The 18,918-nt window shown below is 39.5% G+C and overlaps 1 protein-coding gene across 3 annotated transcripts in view; it reads left to right on the top strand.

The window, feature by feature from the left end:
* The window catches only part of LOC143218159 (uncharacterized), a 49,659-nt gene that overhangs the window by 19,984 nt on the left and 10,757 nt on the right, over positions 1–18,918 (top strand). The window contains exon 1 of one of the 3 annotated variants that reach the window (XM_076443190.1): positions 1,693–3,574. The exons of 1 other annotated variant lie outside the window; for it this stretch is intronic. In XM_076443190.1, the coding sequence (XP_076299305.1) occupies positions 3,520–3,574 (55 nt within the window). In that variant the 5' untranslated portion in view covers positions 1,693–3,519. Of the gene's footprint in view, positions 1–1,692; positions 3,575–14,155; positions 14,816–18,918 lie in introns of those variants that run through there. One more of the 3 variants, XM_076443191.1, reaches the window with a different exon arrangement.

Genomic DNA, 18,918 nt, shown 5'->3' with positions numbered 1-18,918 from the left:
AGTAACAATTGATTTTAACGACTATTTTAGCTGGGCCAATGATGAAAATTTAGTGATGTGTTTGGTCAACTTGTATAAATTATACATGCTCCGAAAATTTCATTGCAATTGGTTAATTGGTTCACGAGTTATAAACGATCAAAATTGCAATTTTTTTAAAGATTCTCGGTCTTTTTACCACTTTTGATCGTTTATAACTCGTATACCAATTAACCAATTTCAATGAAATTTTCGGAGCGTATATAATTTATACAAGTTCACCAAACGCATCTTATAAATTTTCGTTATTGACCTAGCTAAAAAAATCGTAAAAATTGTTACTATTGTTTTTCACAATTCTTCTTCTTTTCAAGTCCATTCATAAAAAAGTTATTCCGATTAAAAGTGTGTGTGATCAGTTTTGCTCCTAACTGTATATTATAGTAAATTTTAGTACATTCCAGTATATCGAAATATATTCTAGTATATCTTACTATATTTTAGTGTTTTCTAGTACGTTTTAGTATATTTTAATATAATTTGGTATATTTTACTATATTGTTGTATAGTGTAGTATATTCTAGTACATTTTGGTATATTCGAGTGCATTCTAGCATATTCCAGACAAGTAAATTGTGATGTTTGCATCGCTGTCCAGCTTACTCATTAAATAAATAAAGCAACATACATCAGGATTCATAAAAAGCTATTTACCACAAGAAGCAGTAATACTAATTTAGCAACGTAAACGCCCACTACGTTAATTGCAGCCTGTTAATTTATAAAACCGTTGGTTGATACGACCCACATCCATATATGGATATTATGGTTTCTACTCTATTTCTGTTTATTCTGTTTATACCCCTATCAAGGACCTCTTTGTGGGACGACATACTCTATGATTCATTCAGTATAATTATATTCGTTAATAGCACGTTACAATAATCGCTTCATGAATATTGCTTTGTTCCCAGTATCAAGGTCCTTTCCATGCGAATATCCAGAAATAAACTTTGTCGCAGTTGTACGGGGAATAATGTTCATCGCGATATTAAAATGTATGCGAGGTTCTACCTTCCAGTCTTTTCACAGTTTACCTGTGTGTACAGGGTGACTCACTTAATTGTACCATCCGTTACATACAAACAATTTTCGAACGAGAGTCATTCGACATCAAATCAGACAGACATTTTCTATAATAATCTTCAGTGAAAGTTGGCGGAACCGTCTGTGCATGTTTGGTTTAATTCAATGATAGCTTGTTCGTTTCTAATTATTTCTTTTACGAAACTTTCATCAACACATTAGCGACGCTTTTCTGGTTAAAATGACACGAAACACGATACAACTTGAACTACGGTTACTCGTTTAATCCACGATTTAGTAAAACCTCGGTTATCCGAACTAGCCAGTGGATCACGCGAGTGTTCGAATAATGAAGGTTCTACTGAATCTTGCATTAAACGAGTGGATCAACATATCATTTTAATTGCCAGAAACTAAGTAATTAACTTTGTATCAGAGTTGGGCAAAATGTAATTTCAATTACAGTTACAATTACTTGCCAATTACTGTAATTTGGAATTGCAGAAATACAATTACAATTACATGTAATTGTAATTGGAATTGCAATTACTTGACGAATCACTGTAATTGTAATTGTGGTCCGCAATTACAATTACTGGTTGAGCGAAAGTAATTGCAATTACAATTACAATTACATGTAATTGGAATTGAAGATGTAATTAATTACTCATGTAATTAATTCCTGCCCAACTCTGCTTTGTATACACTGGGTCAAAGCAGACCCAGCCAGCGCGCACCGTTGGGTTAAAACAGTGAAAAGATTAGAAGATTTTAAGAGAATAAATATATTATTTTCGCTACATTGAAATTATTAGTGAAAAATATATTTAGAATATATATTTAATCGTGTCTTGCAATATACCAAAGGAAAACTTGTGTTTCGTCCCTGCAGATGCAGCAGAGAGGATAACAGAGACTATCCCTTTAGTTTACTGTTAGGGACCGAAAGTCGATGCACGGTTCGAGAATGTTTCGTTCGATTGGTTCGCCAGGATATGTCTGGTCGGAGAGTGCGTGCAGCTGGTGTTAGGTACTTCTGGTTTTGGGAGAACAACACCACAACGGTACCGGCCGGCCGCTATGTCTATCTGAGGAGCAACGCGATTCCAAATGGCAGAACTCCTCGATATCTTCCCATCGGAGGAGAATCTTCCGGGTACCTTTCATACACGGGCGCGTTATTAAACAAAGCCAGCCGGTTCGTAAATCACAGCGTGTCATCTGGGAATACCTTGAGCATCGCGTGGGAGTAACGGTCGAGTCAATAAATGGTTATTAATTGCCGCGTAAATATCAGCGTCTGCGATTCCGACGGAATCCCGTAATTCGAGACTCTCGGTCTCCTTTGGCCTCGAATCAAAATTAACAAATAGACGATGCGAAAAAGCTTACAACAAATGCATAAAAATTGTCTGCATCAAGCAACTGGTACCAAGCAGCCTTTTCGATCACTTCAAAAAACTGTATTCAAAATTACATGACGTTTTTTCTGATCAACACAGTTTTCTTTTGGTATAAGGCGACGGCTTTCGCTGTATTTCGAATTAGGGCTGTTACTTTCCTTCGAAGGTAGGAGATTTCGAAGCTTCGATTTCAGAAACTAGAAATATATATTCACAAAATAGAAATTGTCTGCATCGATTGTAAGAAATAGAAACTAAATTTAATGTTATTTCTTCCATTAATGATTTTGATAGAGGAGAAATCATATATTGACATCTTGAATTTTTTAAATTTTTCAACAAGTTCGTATTTCATCTACTCAATTTTTCGAGAAATGCATAAAGATCCACAGTCTAGTGAATACGAATTGAAATTTCGAAGTTGCCTTCGTTCCTTCGAATCTTCGAAGAGTCGAATCTTCGTGAAAGCAACAGCCTTATTTCGGATGAGAGTACCCATTCGGCATTGTCTTTGAGTTGGAGTTTATGGGACAATTTCGCAAGAAGAAGAGGGAGCATTTTCTAGTTGCGGAAAGAACGTCGTCGTCTCGTATCGAAAGAAATCTGTATGACGTCAGAGAACGGCCCCGAAAAAACTCTTGTTCCTTCTATGCGTATCCGTGTGCCACAGGGCCGTTTGTTTCGCGACCTTGGGTCTGCGACATAATTTCGTTTTATTTCTCGGACCGTTCGAACATTGACTAATGAGACGTCGCGTCGTAACGAGTTCGCCCACCCGCGACCAATACATCGCCGTCCAACACGGCATTGTATTCCGGCGAGAAATTTCGAAAAGGCGGGTTCCAATTGCGCAAGTCATTTTTGTCCTCGTAGAGATCCTGGCCCGTCGTGACAGAGCCGCCAGACGTCTCACGCCAATTCGCGGACTCGCCTATTCTATTTCCAAGAGCAGCACACCTGTTTCAGAGGTATTTTCGATGTGGTCGGCCTCACTTGGACTACGCTCGCTCGACGCAGCGAAACACGTCGCTGTGCGGCGAATGATGGATCGATGTCTAATTGCGATGCTGTTATCGCGAAAGATTATTGTTGCGCAATCTGGAGGGGTGAGTCACACGACCATTTAAATTTACTCGTAAACAGTAAGGGGTAGAAAGCAGTTCAAAAAATATTCGAACGTCAAATACATGTTCAATCATGTTCCCGGTAAACAAACTGCCGACAGATTGGCGGCAGAGGACACACTGCTTGATGTACTTTATGTAACAAGTAGTTTATAAGTAAATGTAGGTACAGTTACGTGACTCATCCTGCACATAATCGTGATACTAATAATTTAAAAAAACAATTCGGGACCGGTCAGTGGACTAACGGCGGCGATTTCGAGCGTCGAACCTAATCGTTCGCGAGGAAGCAGAGCGTACCCGAGGAGGAACGCGAGCGGAGTCCTTGCCGGGGTAGCTTCTTAAATTGTTTCTGTCTCGTTTTGATTAATGACACGGTAGTCCCCGTTTGTTCGTGATACCACCTCTAATTGCGGGCTTTCTTTCGACGTGGAGGGGCCCAGTTTGCATAGGTGAAATGTTGTTTCAGCCTCGCCGGAATAATGAGGTAGGTACGCGCGCGCAACGAGAGATCCATTTACGAACCAACCGGGTGATCGATGCCATTGGCACGCCACGCATATTTATCTCGGGACCTGTCTCGAAAACATCGTTCCATCATTTTTAATTAAGAGAACTCGTCTCGGCGAACTCATTTGCTTATCGATCCCGCGATCGATCCGTAATTACGTGGGCAGAACTAGTTTTATATTCGACAACTACATCCTGATTTCAGCCGCTTTTTACGTACGCCTCTTATGGTAATGCGCAACGATTTTTCTGTAACCCACCCCTCCCCTACTCCTTCTCCTCCTCTCCCCCTGTACTTGTTGGTTTAAACGGGGAGGGGAAGAATGTCGTTTAAATCAATCGGACATTTCACTTCTGCGTTAATTGACTCTTTCGTAAACCATATTTTCATTGCCCTCGCCGCGCCGTTTTAATGACCGATCCGACAACTTTTTCCAAAATACATACTTCGATAATTAATTGCCGACTGCAAAGTCTCGGATCTTACCTCCTGCTACGTACCCGCTGTGTTGTTCGAAACAATCGGTGAAAAACCTGTAAATTTGCACTCGAGCGTTCGAACGCTTCTGTAAACCGATATGCATATATTATAAATTGTTTATACGACGCTGAATAATTTTTTAATTTAGCAGACATATCTCCTCGAGACTTGCACCTTCTGATACGTCTGCTAAATTGTTTGAAACAATCGGCGTGAAAGCCGTGTCCCGTTCGATCGGTATCGCTCGCGACTCCATTTTGAAATTTCGCAAGAATTAGCAGTATGAAAGGAAAATGGCGAACGGCTCCATCCGTTTCAACGGTACCAGCAAGCATAACAGAACGGTTGAGAAATGCTGCTCCACTGAATGTCCATTGTTCCTAGTAAAAAATGCTTGCGCGCACGCCCTCGTACATTTTACGGCGAACCGCGCGCTAGATTTTATATTTAGGAAGCCACCATGTAACCCTAGAACTACTGAATTAGGTTAGAACGAAAATACTGGCACCCACGCTCGCGACTCGCGCCGCGTCTCTACCAGTTATGCGTTTGTTTATTCCTAAATTCTTACGGTTTTTCACCGGACGCTGCTCGGCTTGCGTTACGTAAATGGCCGACGTCACTCTCTCGCAATTTAAATCGTCGAAACGACTGGATACATAACACCGAATCAAATTTTTTTTACATTCAGAAATTAAATCTGCTTGCCAGAACATCACGTTATTGTTTATTGTGTTAACACTTTGATTGCCGCGTCCCGTCACCGGGCATATGGGAGCCGTTTAGGGCAAATGGTGGAAGTCAAAACCATTCAAAATCATCGAATAACGAGGAATTACGTAAAACTTTTATAAAATACCGGTCATGCTAGAATTATTTTATTAAATCAGATATTGACTTGAAAATATGTTTTCGTCTATCGATCGTATTTATTGGTAAATCTTTAAATGTTTTCGGCGCTACGGTTCGATCCTTTGTAACAATCAAAGCACTTTTGCTAATTTATTCAAAAATCATTGACTTGAAAAATGTAAATCGTTCGATCCATTTTTAAAAAGGTCATTTCGATTTAAGGTGAATGTTATCGATTGTGTTTATTTTTAAGCTTTCATTATTCTTTATTTTATTTAAGTATAGATATACTATATGTATAAATAAAGGATTGGATTCGAATTCGACGTAAATAAATAATAAATTCAAAATATTTTCCATATAAATAAAAATATTACTTCCATATGTAAATAGAATTGGATAAAAAGTCCATATAAATAAATATTAAACAGCATCAAGTACTCAATACACCCCGAATTCGAATTCTATATAAATAAATAATAAACTGAAAATATTTTCTATATAAATAAAAAAATTATACTTCCACATATAAATAAAATTGGATTGAATATCCATATAAATAAATATTAAACTTAAAATATCTTCCACATAAATAAACATTAAACTGCATCAAGTACCCAATACACCCGGGGGTAACATCTCTCGTAAGAGTTTCGAGTGAGCCAACGAGATCGCCTCGGCGAAGCAGCCATATTCATTCGAATTAGCGCATATGGCGATAGGAGGAGGGTTCGTCGATTCTCGATCCCCGATCGCGAGTCTCTTTGGAAAGAGGGGACACGATCAGGTGGGATATGAAGGTGGGTATTGGCCAGGGGGTGGGAGAATTTCCACCGAGAGAGAGAGCTGCCAATAGCGATCGGCGGGCTTTACCTGCGATCACAATTGCCCATGCACCCAGAAACAGATTGCGACGGTGGAATAATAGCTGCTCCCCCCCTCTTCCCTGTTCCATGTCCCCAAGCCCCTCGTACACAAGCACCGACACCAACTATCATGTGTACATTTACATTTGGACATACCAGCCAGGAAAAGTTTTACAACTGGCGTCTCTCGATCGTCCAATCAAAGTTCCAGAGAGGGCTTGTGCAAGTGACAGGTATACACTATACACTGTGTCCCTCATTTGCCGCGACGCTTTTTGCCACGGAGATCGTTACTATCGCTGCTCTGTTATGCCAAAAGATTGCATGCTGAGCCATTTCTTTGCTCGCCGGACACGTTGCGTACAGGTGCTCGGGACACGTGCACGCGACCCCTTTCTCCCGCTAAACCGATTCATTCGGTTTTAATTGAGTATAGCATGATCTGATATCTTACATCTTACGGCATCCCCGGCTCCGAAGGCGACAAAAAGTCGACGCGCCGTGCACAGTATTGTTCATGCACTAGGGATTCGAATTAATCAGGACATGACCGTTCGGATAGTGGAACAGAGCACTTTAGAGCACTTTTCCGAATTTGTGAAACCGAAGATCGACGATCGAGAATTAAATAAATTGCTTAGCACGTTAAGTGCCAAACTCTCGAGAAATCTGATCAATTTTTTACTTTTCTAATATAGTTACTTTTCTATGTCATAAATTTTGAAATTGTTGTAAAGCCAGATCGAAAATGTCTTGTCGAGCACGCTTCTCTGTGAAGAGTTGATCTGATTTATCAGTCGTAAAACGAGATGCGGATTAGCACAATTTTGACTCATGCTACTTTATGACTCACGCGTAAAACTGTTCTGTTTCTTAATATTCGTGACTCATGGAGATGATGTACGTGGTGTCCCGGAATGAAATCGTCAAACTTTCCTGGTCTGACAATTCATTTCATCTATTTCGCTAACAACATAATTATTACAATCATTTGCCTATAAATGAAACTTTTATTTAAGAATGAAGACAGATAATCTTATTTTCAAAGACGCCCAGGATTCCTGAAGAGATTTGCGGTAACTTTTTCCTTTGCGAAAATGTTCTCCGTGGCTTGGTTACGGAGTTATCAACGAAAAACACGGACCAATCAGAGCGCGGCTACTGGCGAACGGATTGCGGCCCACCAAGAGGTCCCACTGAGAGGAGCGTACGCATTGGCCGACCCGGAATCGGTCCCCTGCAGCCACGGTCTGATTGGTCCGTGTTTTTCGTTAATAACTCTGTAACAAAGCCGCGGAGAACATTTTCGCAAAGGAAAAAATTACTGCAAATCACCTCAGCAATCAACTCGCACAAGGAAGTACAATTCCGCGACAAAGAATTCTATTCCAACATAGTAGTTTGTTAATATTGTCATACTGGGTTCCGTTCGACACTCCGTATATAAACTATGCTCTAAATATCTGTCTCTGTACGAAGCCCACCTATCAAAACATACCTCAGTTAAATGGCATGCTCTTATTTACGACCCCGTATTTCACTACGATGAACTAGACCGCATTGCAAAGTGGCTTAACACGACCGCTTGTCACATCCATTGACACGATCACGTCGCCTTGACAATGTACATGTTCAACGTTACAGTTGTGGCGATGTCTACAGTTAGATATGGCCATAGTTTTACCGAGTTAATAGAGAGAACGCCCACACGAGCGAGACAGACGCGCGAGTTGCGTCACTGCCAAATTAAAAGCAACACGCCTCGAATAGTTCCCCGGAGAAAAAAGGCGCCAGCTAAAAAGCGCGTTTAACGGTATTGGTATAGTCGGTGTCTGGTATTCCTTTCAGATTTCAACGGCGCGTGGGCGAACTGATCGGCCTAACTGTAAGGTGGTCCAACGTTTCTGCGCAGGAACTGCTCCTTTTAGTTTCGGTTTACGGGAAAATCGCGTCGCCCGACGCCATTTTTATCGCCCCGTTTCACACAATTCCGGACCGACTCTGTCGGATGATGTTAAACTGTCCTCTTCAAGTCATTCATATTATTATTCTGCGTGTTTTTGCTTTCAATTTAGAAAGTTGTGTAAAAAAATTTAAAAAACAATTTTTTCTACGCAGTTTGGTAGATACAATAATACAATTCAACCTTCTTTTGATATCGTTCGTTGTTCTTGAGATGTTTCACGAAAATATTGATATTTTTCAAGGGTTGATTTCACCCCTTCCATGCGAGAATTAGCACGAAAAAGTGCATTAAAAATTGTTTTCACACGGTTTGGTAGACACAACAATACCACGCAACTTCCGTTGAAACTTTTTCTTAGTACCATTTGTTGTTCTTGAGATATTTCACGAAAATATTGAAACTTTTCCAAGGGCTGATTTTGCCCCTTTAATGTGAGAAGAAAAAATAGGGTTGTGTTAGGTGTAACTTGCTCTACTCGTGTGCAAGGTTCCGTAATTTTTTGAATTTATGGGTTCGATAGCTTCCCTCGTAAGTTTATGGGGTTTCAGAGGAAACGATAACTTAGGAGTGTGCCTGTAGTAACTATTAAGTATAACGATGCATGTATGCGCGGTTAGGTGAACGTTGCACTGGATTCTTAACTGTAGTTGTTAGTCATCGTGGAATTCGCGGGAAAAATTGCGAGCTTGTTATGCGCGGCACGCCCAGAGTATTTCTTTCCTGGTTTTTTATTTATCGTTCACCGTGCTGATCGATTGTTATTGGTGCTAGATAAACGCATTCAATCGAGACGAAGTCGACCGATATCGTTTTATTCCATTTCCGATCTTTGGCAATTACAAGCGAGAAACGACCGACACTAAATAATTTTCTTTGTGCATTTACGGTTTATAAACAATTAGCAAAAAATGTTAAAACAGTTCAATATTCCATAGAAATGAGGATCATGTAGTTAAAATATTTTCTCTTATCTTCAAGTGTATCAGGGTTGCAACAGCCTAGTGCAAACTTAAATAAATAATAGTTCAATTTAAATAAAATATAATTGAAAATAATCGATTTGATTCAAACGTCAAATGAAAATAAATGTTTATCTTATTAACATAAGATGTGAATGTTATAATTAGACAGCGGATTTTATGCATTTATGGCAGAAATGAGTAGGTATCATTTGAAACAGTAAACACATTAGAATAATTTAAAAGTACTGTTGAATTATTTTCAACCTATGAAAAACGTATTAAGAAAGGAAATCAATTTCTATTTCACTTCAGTTTGTTGTGGTTCACGTTGAAAATTGTGATTTTGCATAAAGATCCGCTGTCCAGTTATAATATTAACTTTAGATTTATTAGTAAATACATTTATTGACACAGAAAATATTTTATTAACATTATTATAATAACATCGTTATAATTGTACCAAACGGCCTGATTTTTTCTAATCAATTAGAAGCATTGGTTTATGGAAATGATATGCAAACAAGATTTTCCAAAAATTATAATTTGCAAGGTTACACGCAAAAATAAAAAAGTGATTTTTTAAAACTTTTTTATTTAGGCCCTTAACGAAAATTTAAAATATACGTTTTGTAGATCTATAGTAGTTACACATATGCTGAAAATTTAATCGAAATCGATTAACATACACACGACATACAAGCGGTTGAAAATGGTGAAGATCGTAGTTTTACACGATTTTCGATCAGTTTCTGCTTAAAATCCATAGAATCTTTTGATGCGTGTTGTTTTTTTCCTGTCAACCGATTTCGATTATAAAAAATCGCTCAATTATAAAAAAGTTATTCTGTTTTAAAGGGCGTTCGAATACTTTCGTGGCTCACTGTATACATATTTTAAATAATTCATCAGACCGACAAAACAGAGAATTACGAAAATCAAGTTATTTCACCCAGAACCTGTACTTTCTCTATTTGTTCGTGGAGACGCGTCCTGTTCGAGTTTATATAAGAATTTTCGATGCATCCTGTGTGCATCGGTAAAACTACGTTCACGAAGAAACGACATAATCCGACATAACTCGCCGTCTCGCGAGTTAATGAGCCTTGAATGGCCGATTGCCTGTACAGAGAAGTGGTATTTCCCACAACTGTACACCGGATGACGGGACGCGCAATCTCCGTTCTTCGGCAACACGTCCGTCTACGAATGTCTGTGTGTGTGTGTGTGTGTGTGTGTGTGTGTGTGTGTATGTTGTCTGCAATTTATTACGCGCTCTATTCTACGAGCTACTCAGCAGCCAAACTGATCAACTCCAATTTCTGTGAAATCACTTTTATTAGCCGAGCACACGCTAAGTGTTCATCCTCTCGAAAACAAATGACGTGCATCCATAAATTTATTTATTGCTCGGAGATGGCATGACTATACTTAGGCTTCCTGAGTGACAGGACTACATAGTATGTTTAACACTAAACATACCGACCAGCAAAAGTGAGTAATGTGTGTGGTATTATAAAAATAACAAGATTAAATTTATTTATATTTTGTGAATTTTTACTATGATATATGTGTGTGTATATATATATATTTATGTGTGTATATATACTGGAGTAAAAAAATGTATTGAATCAATTCCCATGGAAACACCTTTCCAGTCTCAATAATTGTCAAATAAAAAATCTAAAATAGTGGTAGGTTTAGTTGGGTCTCAGCGGTTGTTTTCATTGAAAATCAAAGTGTATTGCTAATGTTATCGTTTACATTGTTTTACATTGCCTGCTACTTAATGTAAAAATTATTGTGACATATGCAGAATGATGGAACGAATCAGTAAATCTACAATCTAATACTATAGCTAGGAAACTGCCCAATCAGTCTTTAAACTCGTGTCACAGTTTCGTTCGGATAATCGAGGTTCCACTGTATCGCGAATTAAACAAGTAATTATTATCGTAACTATATCGTGTTTGGTGTCGTTTTAATTAGAAAAATGAGACGAATACGATGGTAACAGTTAAAAAAGAGATAAGATAACTTGGAATCTTTTGCTCCGTTTGCCTCAGTATGAGTCTCACCGATATTCGGACCTCTCGGTTGTCGAGCATGTTTACCAATGGCTCCAAGGGGAATCCACTAGAACAGGGGTCGGCAACCTGCGGCTCGCGAGCCACATGCGGCTCTTTGGATGTGAAGCTGCGGCTCTTTAGTTCCATACGCAAATATTATTTATTTTATAAAAAAAAAACATTTAAAAATCGTTCTGAACTGATTAACGAGGATTAGGCACCGATTATATCTCTCAGCCACTTGTACTCGCTTTTCACCGCACCCCTCCCCCGTGACACGAGTCGTCACTGTCGTCAGTCCGTCGGAAGCTCTCGAATGACGCCGTCGTCGGATGTTTCTATGTAGGTTTTAATTCGCTTTCGACGCAAGACAATTTGGCGACTTTACCAGCGCTTTGGCTGTGACGTATAGTTTGCTGTTTCAAGTAAAAGAGTTAGAAGCGAATTATCTTCTCAAAGTTATGTATGTACATACAATATACATATATATTATCTAATTTGTTGTGAAAAACACTACTTATATATGAATGAACAGATATTTTTTCTTATGAATAAATATATTAGGTTTTTTTTTATCAAAAAACTTTATTTATGCGAGTACTATTTATTGTTGGCAAGAAAAAATTTGGTGACTCTTTAGAAACTTTGAAATTTTATAAATTGTAATTTTTGACTCTTTCGACTCAAAAGGTTGCCGACCCCTGCACTAGAATAAATTCTGACAGTTACAGCAGAGATCTCTGCGACAGTTACGGAGATGTTACTGTACACAGCCAGATCGTGTCGATTGCGACAGGCAGAATGCAATCTGTTCTCGATCCACGATTTCCCCGATCCATTGCCTCGTACTTAATCGACGCGACGGTGAAACGTTAAGTCGATCTTGCAGGCGTAAAGGCAACAATGATTAGGCGGTGTTTTTTCCTGCTGCGAGGAGCGTAATCGCTTGTTAAAACGGCAGCTTGTCGGCGGTCTTGTCCGGTTTCAGGCTGTCGCTGAAGTCGGCGCAACGTTGCTCCGCGAGCGTCGCAGATAAAACCTGGTGCCAGCGGTGGAAAGTAGCTGTTGACATATCGCTGCCAGGTATTGGGACACGTCGAGCGAGTAGGCGGGGTGGCTTAACCTATGCGGGATATAATGTACGCCTCCGTCTGGTATCGGACACACTCGCATAAACTCGCGGCACATTATCGTGCAAGCGCCTCGACGTTTCTCCCTATTGACAGTAGCTGCAGTGACGGGCTCTGTGAATTAAATGTCAGATTCGGAATCCGCTGTTACACCTTCGGATTGCCTCGACGCGACGGCCCGAATCAATTACTAATTAACCCATTTACGGTTACTCAATGACCGAGATTAGCGTGCGAATGTTTTCTAGCACACTTCACGCGAACGCGTGTCAACCATCACTTTCATTCATCCAACTGGTGGGTTTCGATGCATTTCTGTTTCGACATTTTTAGATAAGTTTTTTTATGAATCTTTATGCGGATCTTTATGCAAAATAGAAAATGTTCGCGTTGATTGCAGGACACAGGAGCAAAATAAAAATTGTATTCTTCCCTTAATTATCCTATTAAGCTGAAACTAATACATTGATGTACTTAAATATTTTTAACATGTACACTGCTTTAAAATGTACCAGCCGATTTTTGTCATAAATGCATAAAATCCGCAGTCCATTTATAAATAAAGAAATAATAATAGTGTTTTAAATAGGGCGCATAAGTTAAACAGTATTTGTATTTGACGATGTCGACCGGAATGCAAAATATTTTTATTAACAATCTGAAACATAAAATATTTAAAATTAAATAAGACTTTTAATCATTTCTTCCCTGAATGCATTCGTATTTGTATTTGTATAGTAGATACAAGTTTTATTGTTTCTACAAACATAAACGGGTCGTTTGTTGGCAACAGGATTCGGCATAAATTTGGAATGTGATCGGATCACAATAATTTCGTGAAGTTACAGTAACAATGGTCTTATGACGTCAATCAGATGTAACATTCTATTTTCGTCAGTGGAATCTCGATTATCCGGATGTCAATTAGCCGCGGTTTTGGCTAGTGGTGGGATCAGTTTAATAACATTATTAGCAGTGAATTCCTGAATATCAAGTTGTGGTATTAAACCGTTATTGAAACAGCCTAGCGGTATTAGGAAAATCAATCTGATGTTACCCGATGCAGCATATGAGATGGCAACAATTTTATGTTTATTCAACTACTGAAACTATATATCACTTGTTTGATTATTGAAATGTCTACATTTATATTATTCAAAATTATTTTTCTCCACGCTTCGCGTACAAAAGTAAGAGAATAAAGTAAATTCTAAAATATTCCGTGAATAAATATATATTTTAGATTTCTAAAACATCATAACGAATATAAAACGTCCGGATCAATATTTAAATATTTTCTTCGACGGTGATTGTTTATATAACTTGTGAATTTACGCTTTGTGTATTACAAAGAGCCTGTAATGAAGTTACGCAAAACAATCCGGGACGGAGATGGAAACTGCTCCAAATAAAAAAAGATCAAAGTAAAAATCCAATATGTCGATAGCGGGAGAAACATAATCCAGCTGAAGAGTAGTGAGCCTAAACAGTGGTGAGAAAAAGAGGAAACGCACAGGCGCGCAACGAAAGGAGTCGATTCGAACCGAAAACTAAAGCAAGGAAAAGAAACAGAGAATGAGAAAGCGAGAGTGAGAGAGAGAGAGAGAGAGAGAGAGAGAGAGAGAGAGAGAGGGAGAGACGAGCAGAAAGAGAAGTTTCAGATGTCTGCTATTACAGAGCACCTCTGTGGTCACGGCGCACAGCCCGATATGGAGCAATCTCAGATTTCCATCCGCCCAAATCAAGAATATACGCCCTCGCCTCCGCTCGCTCTTCTTCCTCTTCAGCGCGGGGACCTCCGCTCATCTTCTCCGCCACCGTGGTTGTCGCTGTCGTCGTCTTCGGAGGTGGAGGCTCAGCTCGGGGTTGGTGCTCGCTGGTCCGCGCTGGTAACAGTGCCAAAACTGCCTCAAAACGGTCTGCTCCGTTCAGTCCTCCCTCTCCCTCCCTCCATCACTCTTCTCTCTCTCTCTCTCTCTCTCTCTCTCTCTTTCTCCTCACCTTGTTCCTGCGAGTTCCTCGTCTTCCTCTCTTCGTCTGCTAACCCGTCCTAGACACGTGCCCTCCTCAGCTTCCTGACTGCGACCTGACCACCTCCCTCAGTCCATCCGACGTGCCCGACACCGTTCCACCTCGCAAACTATCGCAAAGCGTAGCAAAGTCACCCGTAAACCCTCGGACAGTGTCAACAAGTGCCGGACGAATCGCGTCATCGGGGTTCATCGTCCTCCTTTCGATCGTCGCGAGTGTGAACAGTTCCCTCTAAGGACGCCTCTAGGGAACCTAGACCACCAGCCGCGAATGATAAACCATAGTCGATCAGGATTTATCCAGAAGCACCGGACAGCACCGAGCGTTCATGTTGCCGGAAAGCAAGTTTCCCGTCACAGGTAATTCGAGACCCACGGCGGCGGCGGCGACGATTGCGGCCCGTCTAGTGACTTTGTTTGGACTTGGACCGTTTGCATGTCTTCGCAACAGGGCCAGTGGATCATGGCTGGACTCTCAGCTTACAAAATTTTCGTGCAGACTCATCAGCAGGATACCCTGCCAAGTCAGAAGCTGCAGGTTTTTCCATAGATCAGATCACAGAAAGTGAGCATATTCTTGTACCTTCAGTTTTTGGACTCTCAGCTTCGAGGCCTCTAGAGTCCAACTGCTACCAAAGGTACGGTGCTAATTTCGATCCGGAGATCAAGTTTCTGTGGGAACTGGATCTTTGCTAGAAGATCATCTTGATACTTTCCGTAGCTGTCTTCTGACTTGCAACTTTGAAAATTCAAGTCACAGTCAATGCTTACCAGTGTTGGCACTCTAGGAACAGCTTCACCAAAGTTGAGACAGAGAATTGTTGCTAGGTCTTGAGACATTCCTGTGCACTCAGTCTCCAAAATATCGACATGGAGCCTACCAGTCTTAGCACACAAAATGAAGCTTGATAGACAATCTCCCTGATACTATTGAGCATTTTCAGCTTTTGGACTTCAATGTAGGGTCCTGCTACAAAAGAGCTAGGCTGCTGACTTAGCACCCTAGAGTCACTGCTATCAGTATCAGCATTCTAGATGGAGAAGACTTTTCCAAAGTTAGGAGAGTAGATCAACAATTTTAGCACCTTAAATTGAAGGATTTGTTCAGCCAGGTGATCGTGCTAGTTTCCAGCAGTTTCTAGCGATTCTCTTGAAGGCATCACCTTGACAAATCCATAAACACTCGGTCTTCAGACTGCCAGCTTCAAAATTCAACTGTTGAGTCACCACTGCTAGAACTAGGGTACCAAGCCAGCATAAATGAAAGTTCTCCCGAGCCAGAAAGGGTTTTGATAGCTGTCTTAAGAATTCCTACAGAGTCTCTGCCTTGTCTTGACATATTCTTGAGTGCTCGGCCTAACCCAGACTACCAGAAATTTCAATTTTTGAGTCACTGCTAATTCGGTATTGTGGATAAAGGTATCCTGACTCGTGTTACCATTCGAAGTACAGCAGACTTGGTTCTCCAAAGCTAGGGAAGTGAGTTTTCACTAAGAAGATTTCCTAGGGAACCTCTGCCCTGCATCGCCTTGACATATTCCTGAGCGTTGCAGCCGACTTACCGTTTTTAACCTACTTGCGCCCCTGCCAATTGAGACCGTACACACTCCCGCCCGCGCCCCGCGCTCCAAATCGTCCACTTGTTGCCTGCAATTGTGTACACTGGCCCGTCCCAACACCTAAAGCTTTATTCTCGAGCAGCACATCGCTTTGTTATATAAAAGTAAACATCCCTGGGTTTGGGGATCAAGTATCCAGGGTCCTTAAATCATTGTGTTCACATTCGGATCGTGGGCCTCTTTGACAACCCTAGAATTTGAGCTACTTGTTTTTATCCATTCTTGTAAGCATATTTTTGAGGGTGCTTCCTATATACACCTCTTTCTAATTTGTTTGTTACTTTTAATGGAACTCGTACTAATGAAATTCATACTAGAGTTACGGGACCCGTGAAAATGATGGGGTTCGTGCTTTTTAATTTATGATTTATGAATTATTGAGATCGAAGGATATATTTACGGGGAACTTATTTGATAACATTTACTCGAACATATATGCAATTCTAATTGCTACTAGAAAATTTATTAACGCTTTATTCACCGAAAACTTGATTATTTTTTCTAAATGATAATCTAGAACTTGTTGATTTACTAATAAAATTGCTGTTGCTATTGAAAAATTGATTGACACCAGAACTTTCAGGTCAGTCGAAATAGTAAATTTGAGATTTTTATTTCAGGATTACTAAATTATGAAAATACTTTTATGGAAACATATTGTGTAAATTTATTGATTGGGAGCACGATACAATGCAGCATCAATTTGAATGATTCATTTTGCTATAGTGTAGATGACAATCCCACAGTTTCAACTGAACAGAAAAACCAAACAATTTTAATTTCTGCACAAGTCACATTATCGACATTATACAGTCAGTTTCACAATTGATGGCACACACTTCAAATCAGAATAATTTTTTCAGAAACCTACGACTTCAGTTTTCTGCCAAGAAAAATGGAGTTTCGTCCGAATGAGGAAAAAAGTAATAAAAATAGCGTGTACTAATTTTTTATTCGAGTCCGTAATGAAAATTCAGAAAATGTATTTTGAAATGTAATTGTAGATTCACATACGTTATGTGCATGCTGCAAATTTCATTGAGATTGTTCGACTAATTTCCGAGTTATAAATGGTTAAAGATTGTGAGAATAGCCGAACGATAAAATAGAATAAATAGTAGAAAATATTTACAACAACAAGTGTGTGCCATCAATTATGAGACTGACTGTACATCGGACAACAAACTGCTGAAACAAGAATAAAAGACAACGGGGTGTTCAGACGTATAGGGTGGGCGAATCGGCAAAGGAGAGAAAGAGAAGCTGGATAGCTTTTGTTGTTTGGAGTGGTAGATTCGAGGGATCGAACAGCTGTTCGTGGAGGGGATACGCGAGCGTATAACGAGAGTGTCTCGAACTGGCGGGGTCGTAAAGATACACCGCGCCGCGGGCCCGTCATCCATAATCCCAAATATGGAGTGAGAAATTTGAGAGAACCGAAAATAGTGGCGCTACGCCAACTGCTAAAAATAGCCAAAAAATAAATTGTAGTTACGCGGCCGCCTGCATCATTCTATAACTGGTCTTCAATGAATCGGGCCACCTCCCGCACACGCCGTTATTAATACCGTCACACGGACACTCCCCGGCAAGCTATATTGCTCCCGTTTTTGGCGTCCGGCTGTCGCGAAAGGCTAGCCGAGTTTTCCCACTGTGTTTTCCCACCGCGTTTTCCCCCTCTCCCCACCGATTCTAACTCCGCGGATTTCTCGCGAAAATTGCACGAAACTCGAAACTACCCCATACCGATTACCTTCAATGAGAATATATAATATATATATAATATATATAATAATATATTCTATAACTAGACTGCGGATTTTATGCATGTACAAATAATGATTCTTCTCCCTCTCCTTTATCATTTTTTATGAATTCGCACACGTGTGCAGTGGGTACAATTTAAATATAATTCTTATTTTATATTTTTAGGTACAGGTATCATATAATATAATAATGTATACATATTATATAATATACATATATGTTTCATATAGTAAATTAATAATATTTATTATTTATATTAAAATTATATTACATTAATTGTATCATTATTTATATTAAAATTAATTATTTCGCTGTAAATTAACTGCTATTATTAACCTTACAATGATAGCGTATGAAATGTCACACAGATAGCAATTGTTGAAAATATTTTTTTATTTGTAATAAATAGTAGGAGAGCGTAGCCTAATTTGGAGCAGTGCCTAGATTCGTCCACCGTCTATGTACCTCGAGAATGAAACAAACTTGCATTGTTGTTAATAAATAGTATTAGTTCAGGAGAAAAATATTTATAGCGTGATACTAATTGATTGTGACTTGTACAGTAAGTCCAACCTAGGCGCTGATCCAAATTCAGCTGTATGTTTTGCACATTATTTCACGTGACGCGAATAATCTTATTTTAAACTTATCTCACTCCACATTGCATTGGTAAACAAGACATTTATGAAGTTAATTATTTAACTCTCCGGCTAGATGATTTTTCAGCATTGAAAAATACTGGGAGGATATTTTGGTAATAATTTTCGATTTAATAGAATCATTAAAAAATGAAATATTTCCCTCCGTGCTGGCAGGGAAAACACGTGGCGCTAGTCTTACATGATTGTACATGACAGGCTCGGGCATTATTCGTTCGAAGTAGGTGTCTACACGACAGACGTGTTCAATTACATTGAGCCTTGAGCACTTTGTAATCTTAAAACTAAAGTTCTTATCGAATATGGTTATTTCAATTATTTAAAAATAATGTTTGGCAGGATTTCATTCTTTCTTGATTTATAATACATATACAGGGTGTCCCAAAATTCGTGAAAATCCCGAAAGGGGGTGGTTCCT

The sequence above is a fragment of the Lasioglossum baleicum genome, chromosome 18 (genome assembly GCF_051020765.1).
Source record: "Lasioglossum baleicum chromosome 18, iyLasBale1, whole genome shotgun sequence".
In the NCBI taxonomy this organism is placed as follows: Eukaryota; Metazoa; Arthropoda; class Insecta; order Hymenoptera; family Halictidae; genus Lasioglossum; species Lasioglossum baleicum.
The sequence above is the reverse complement of the archived record's forward strand: the minus strand, read 5'-3'. Positions and strand labels throughout refer to the sequence as shown.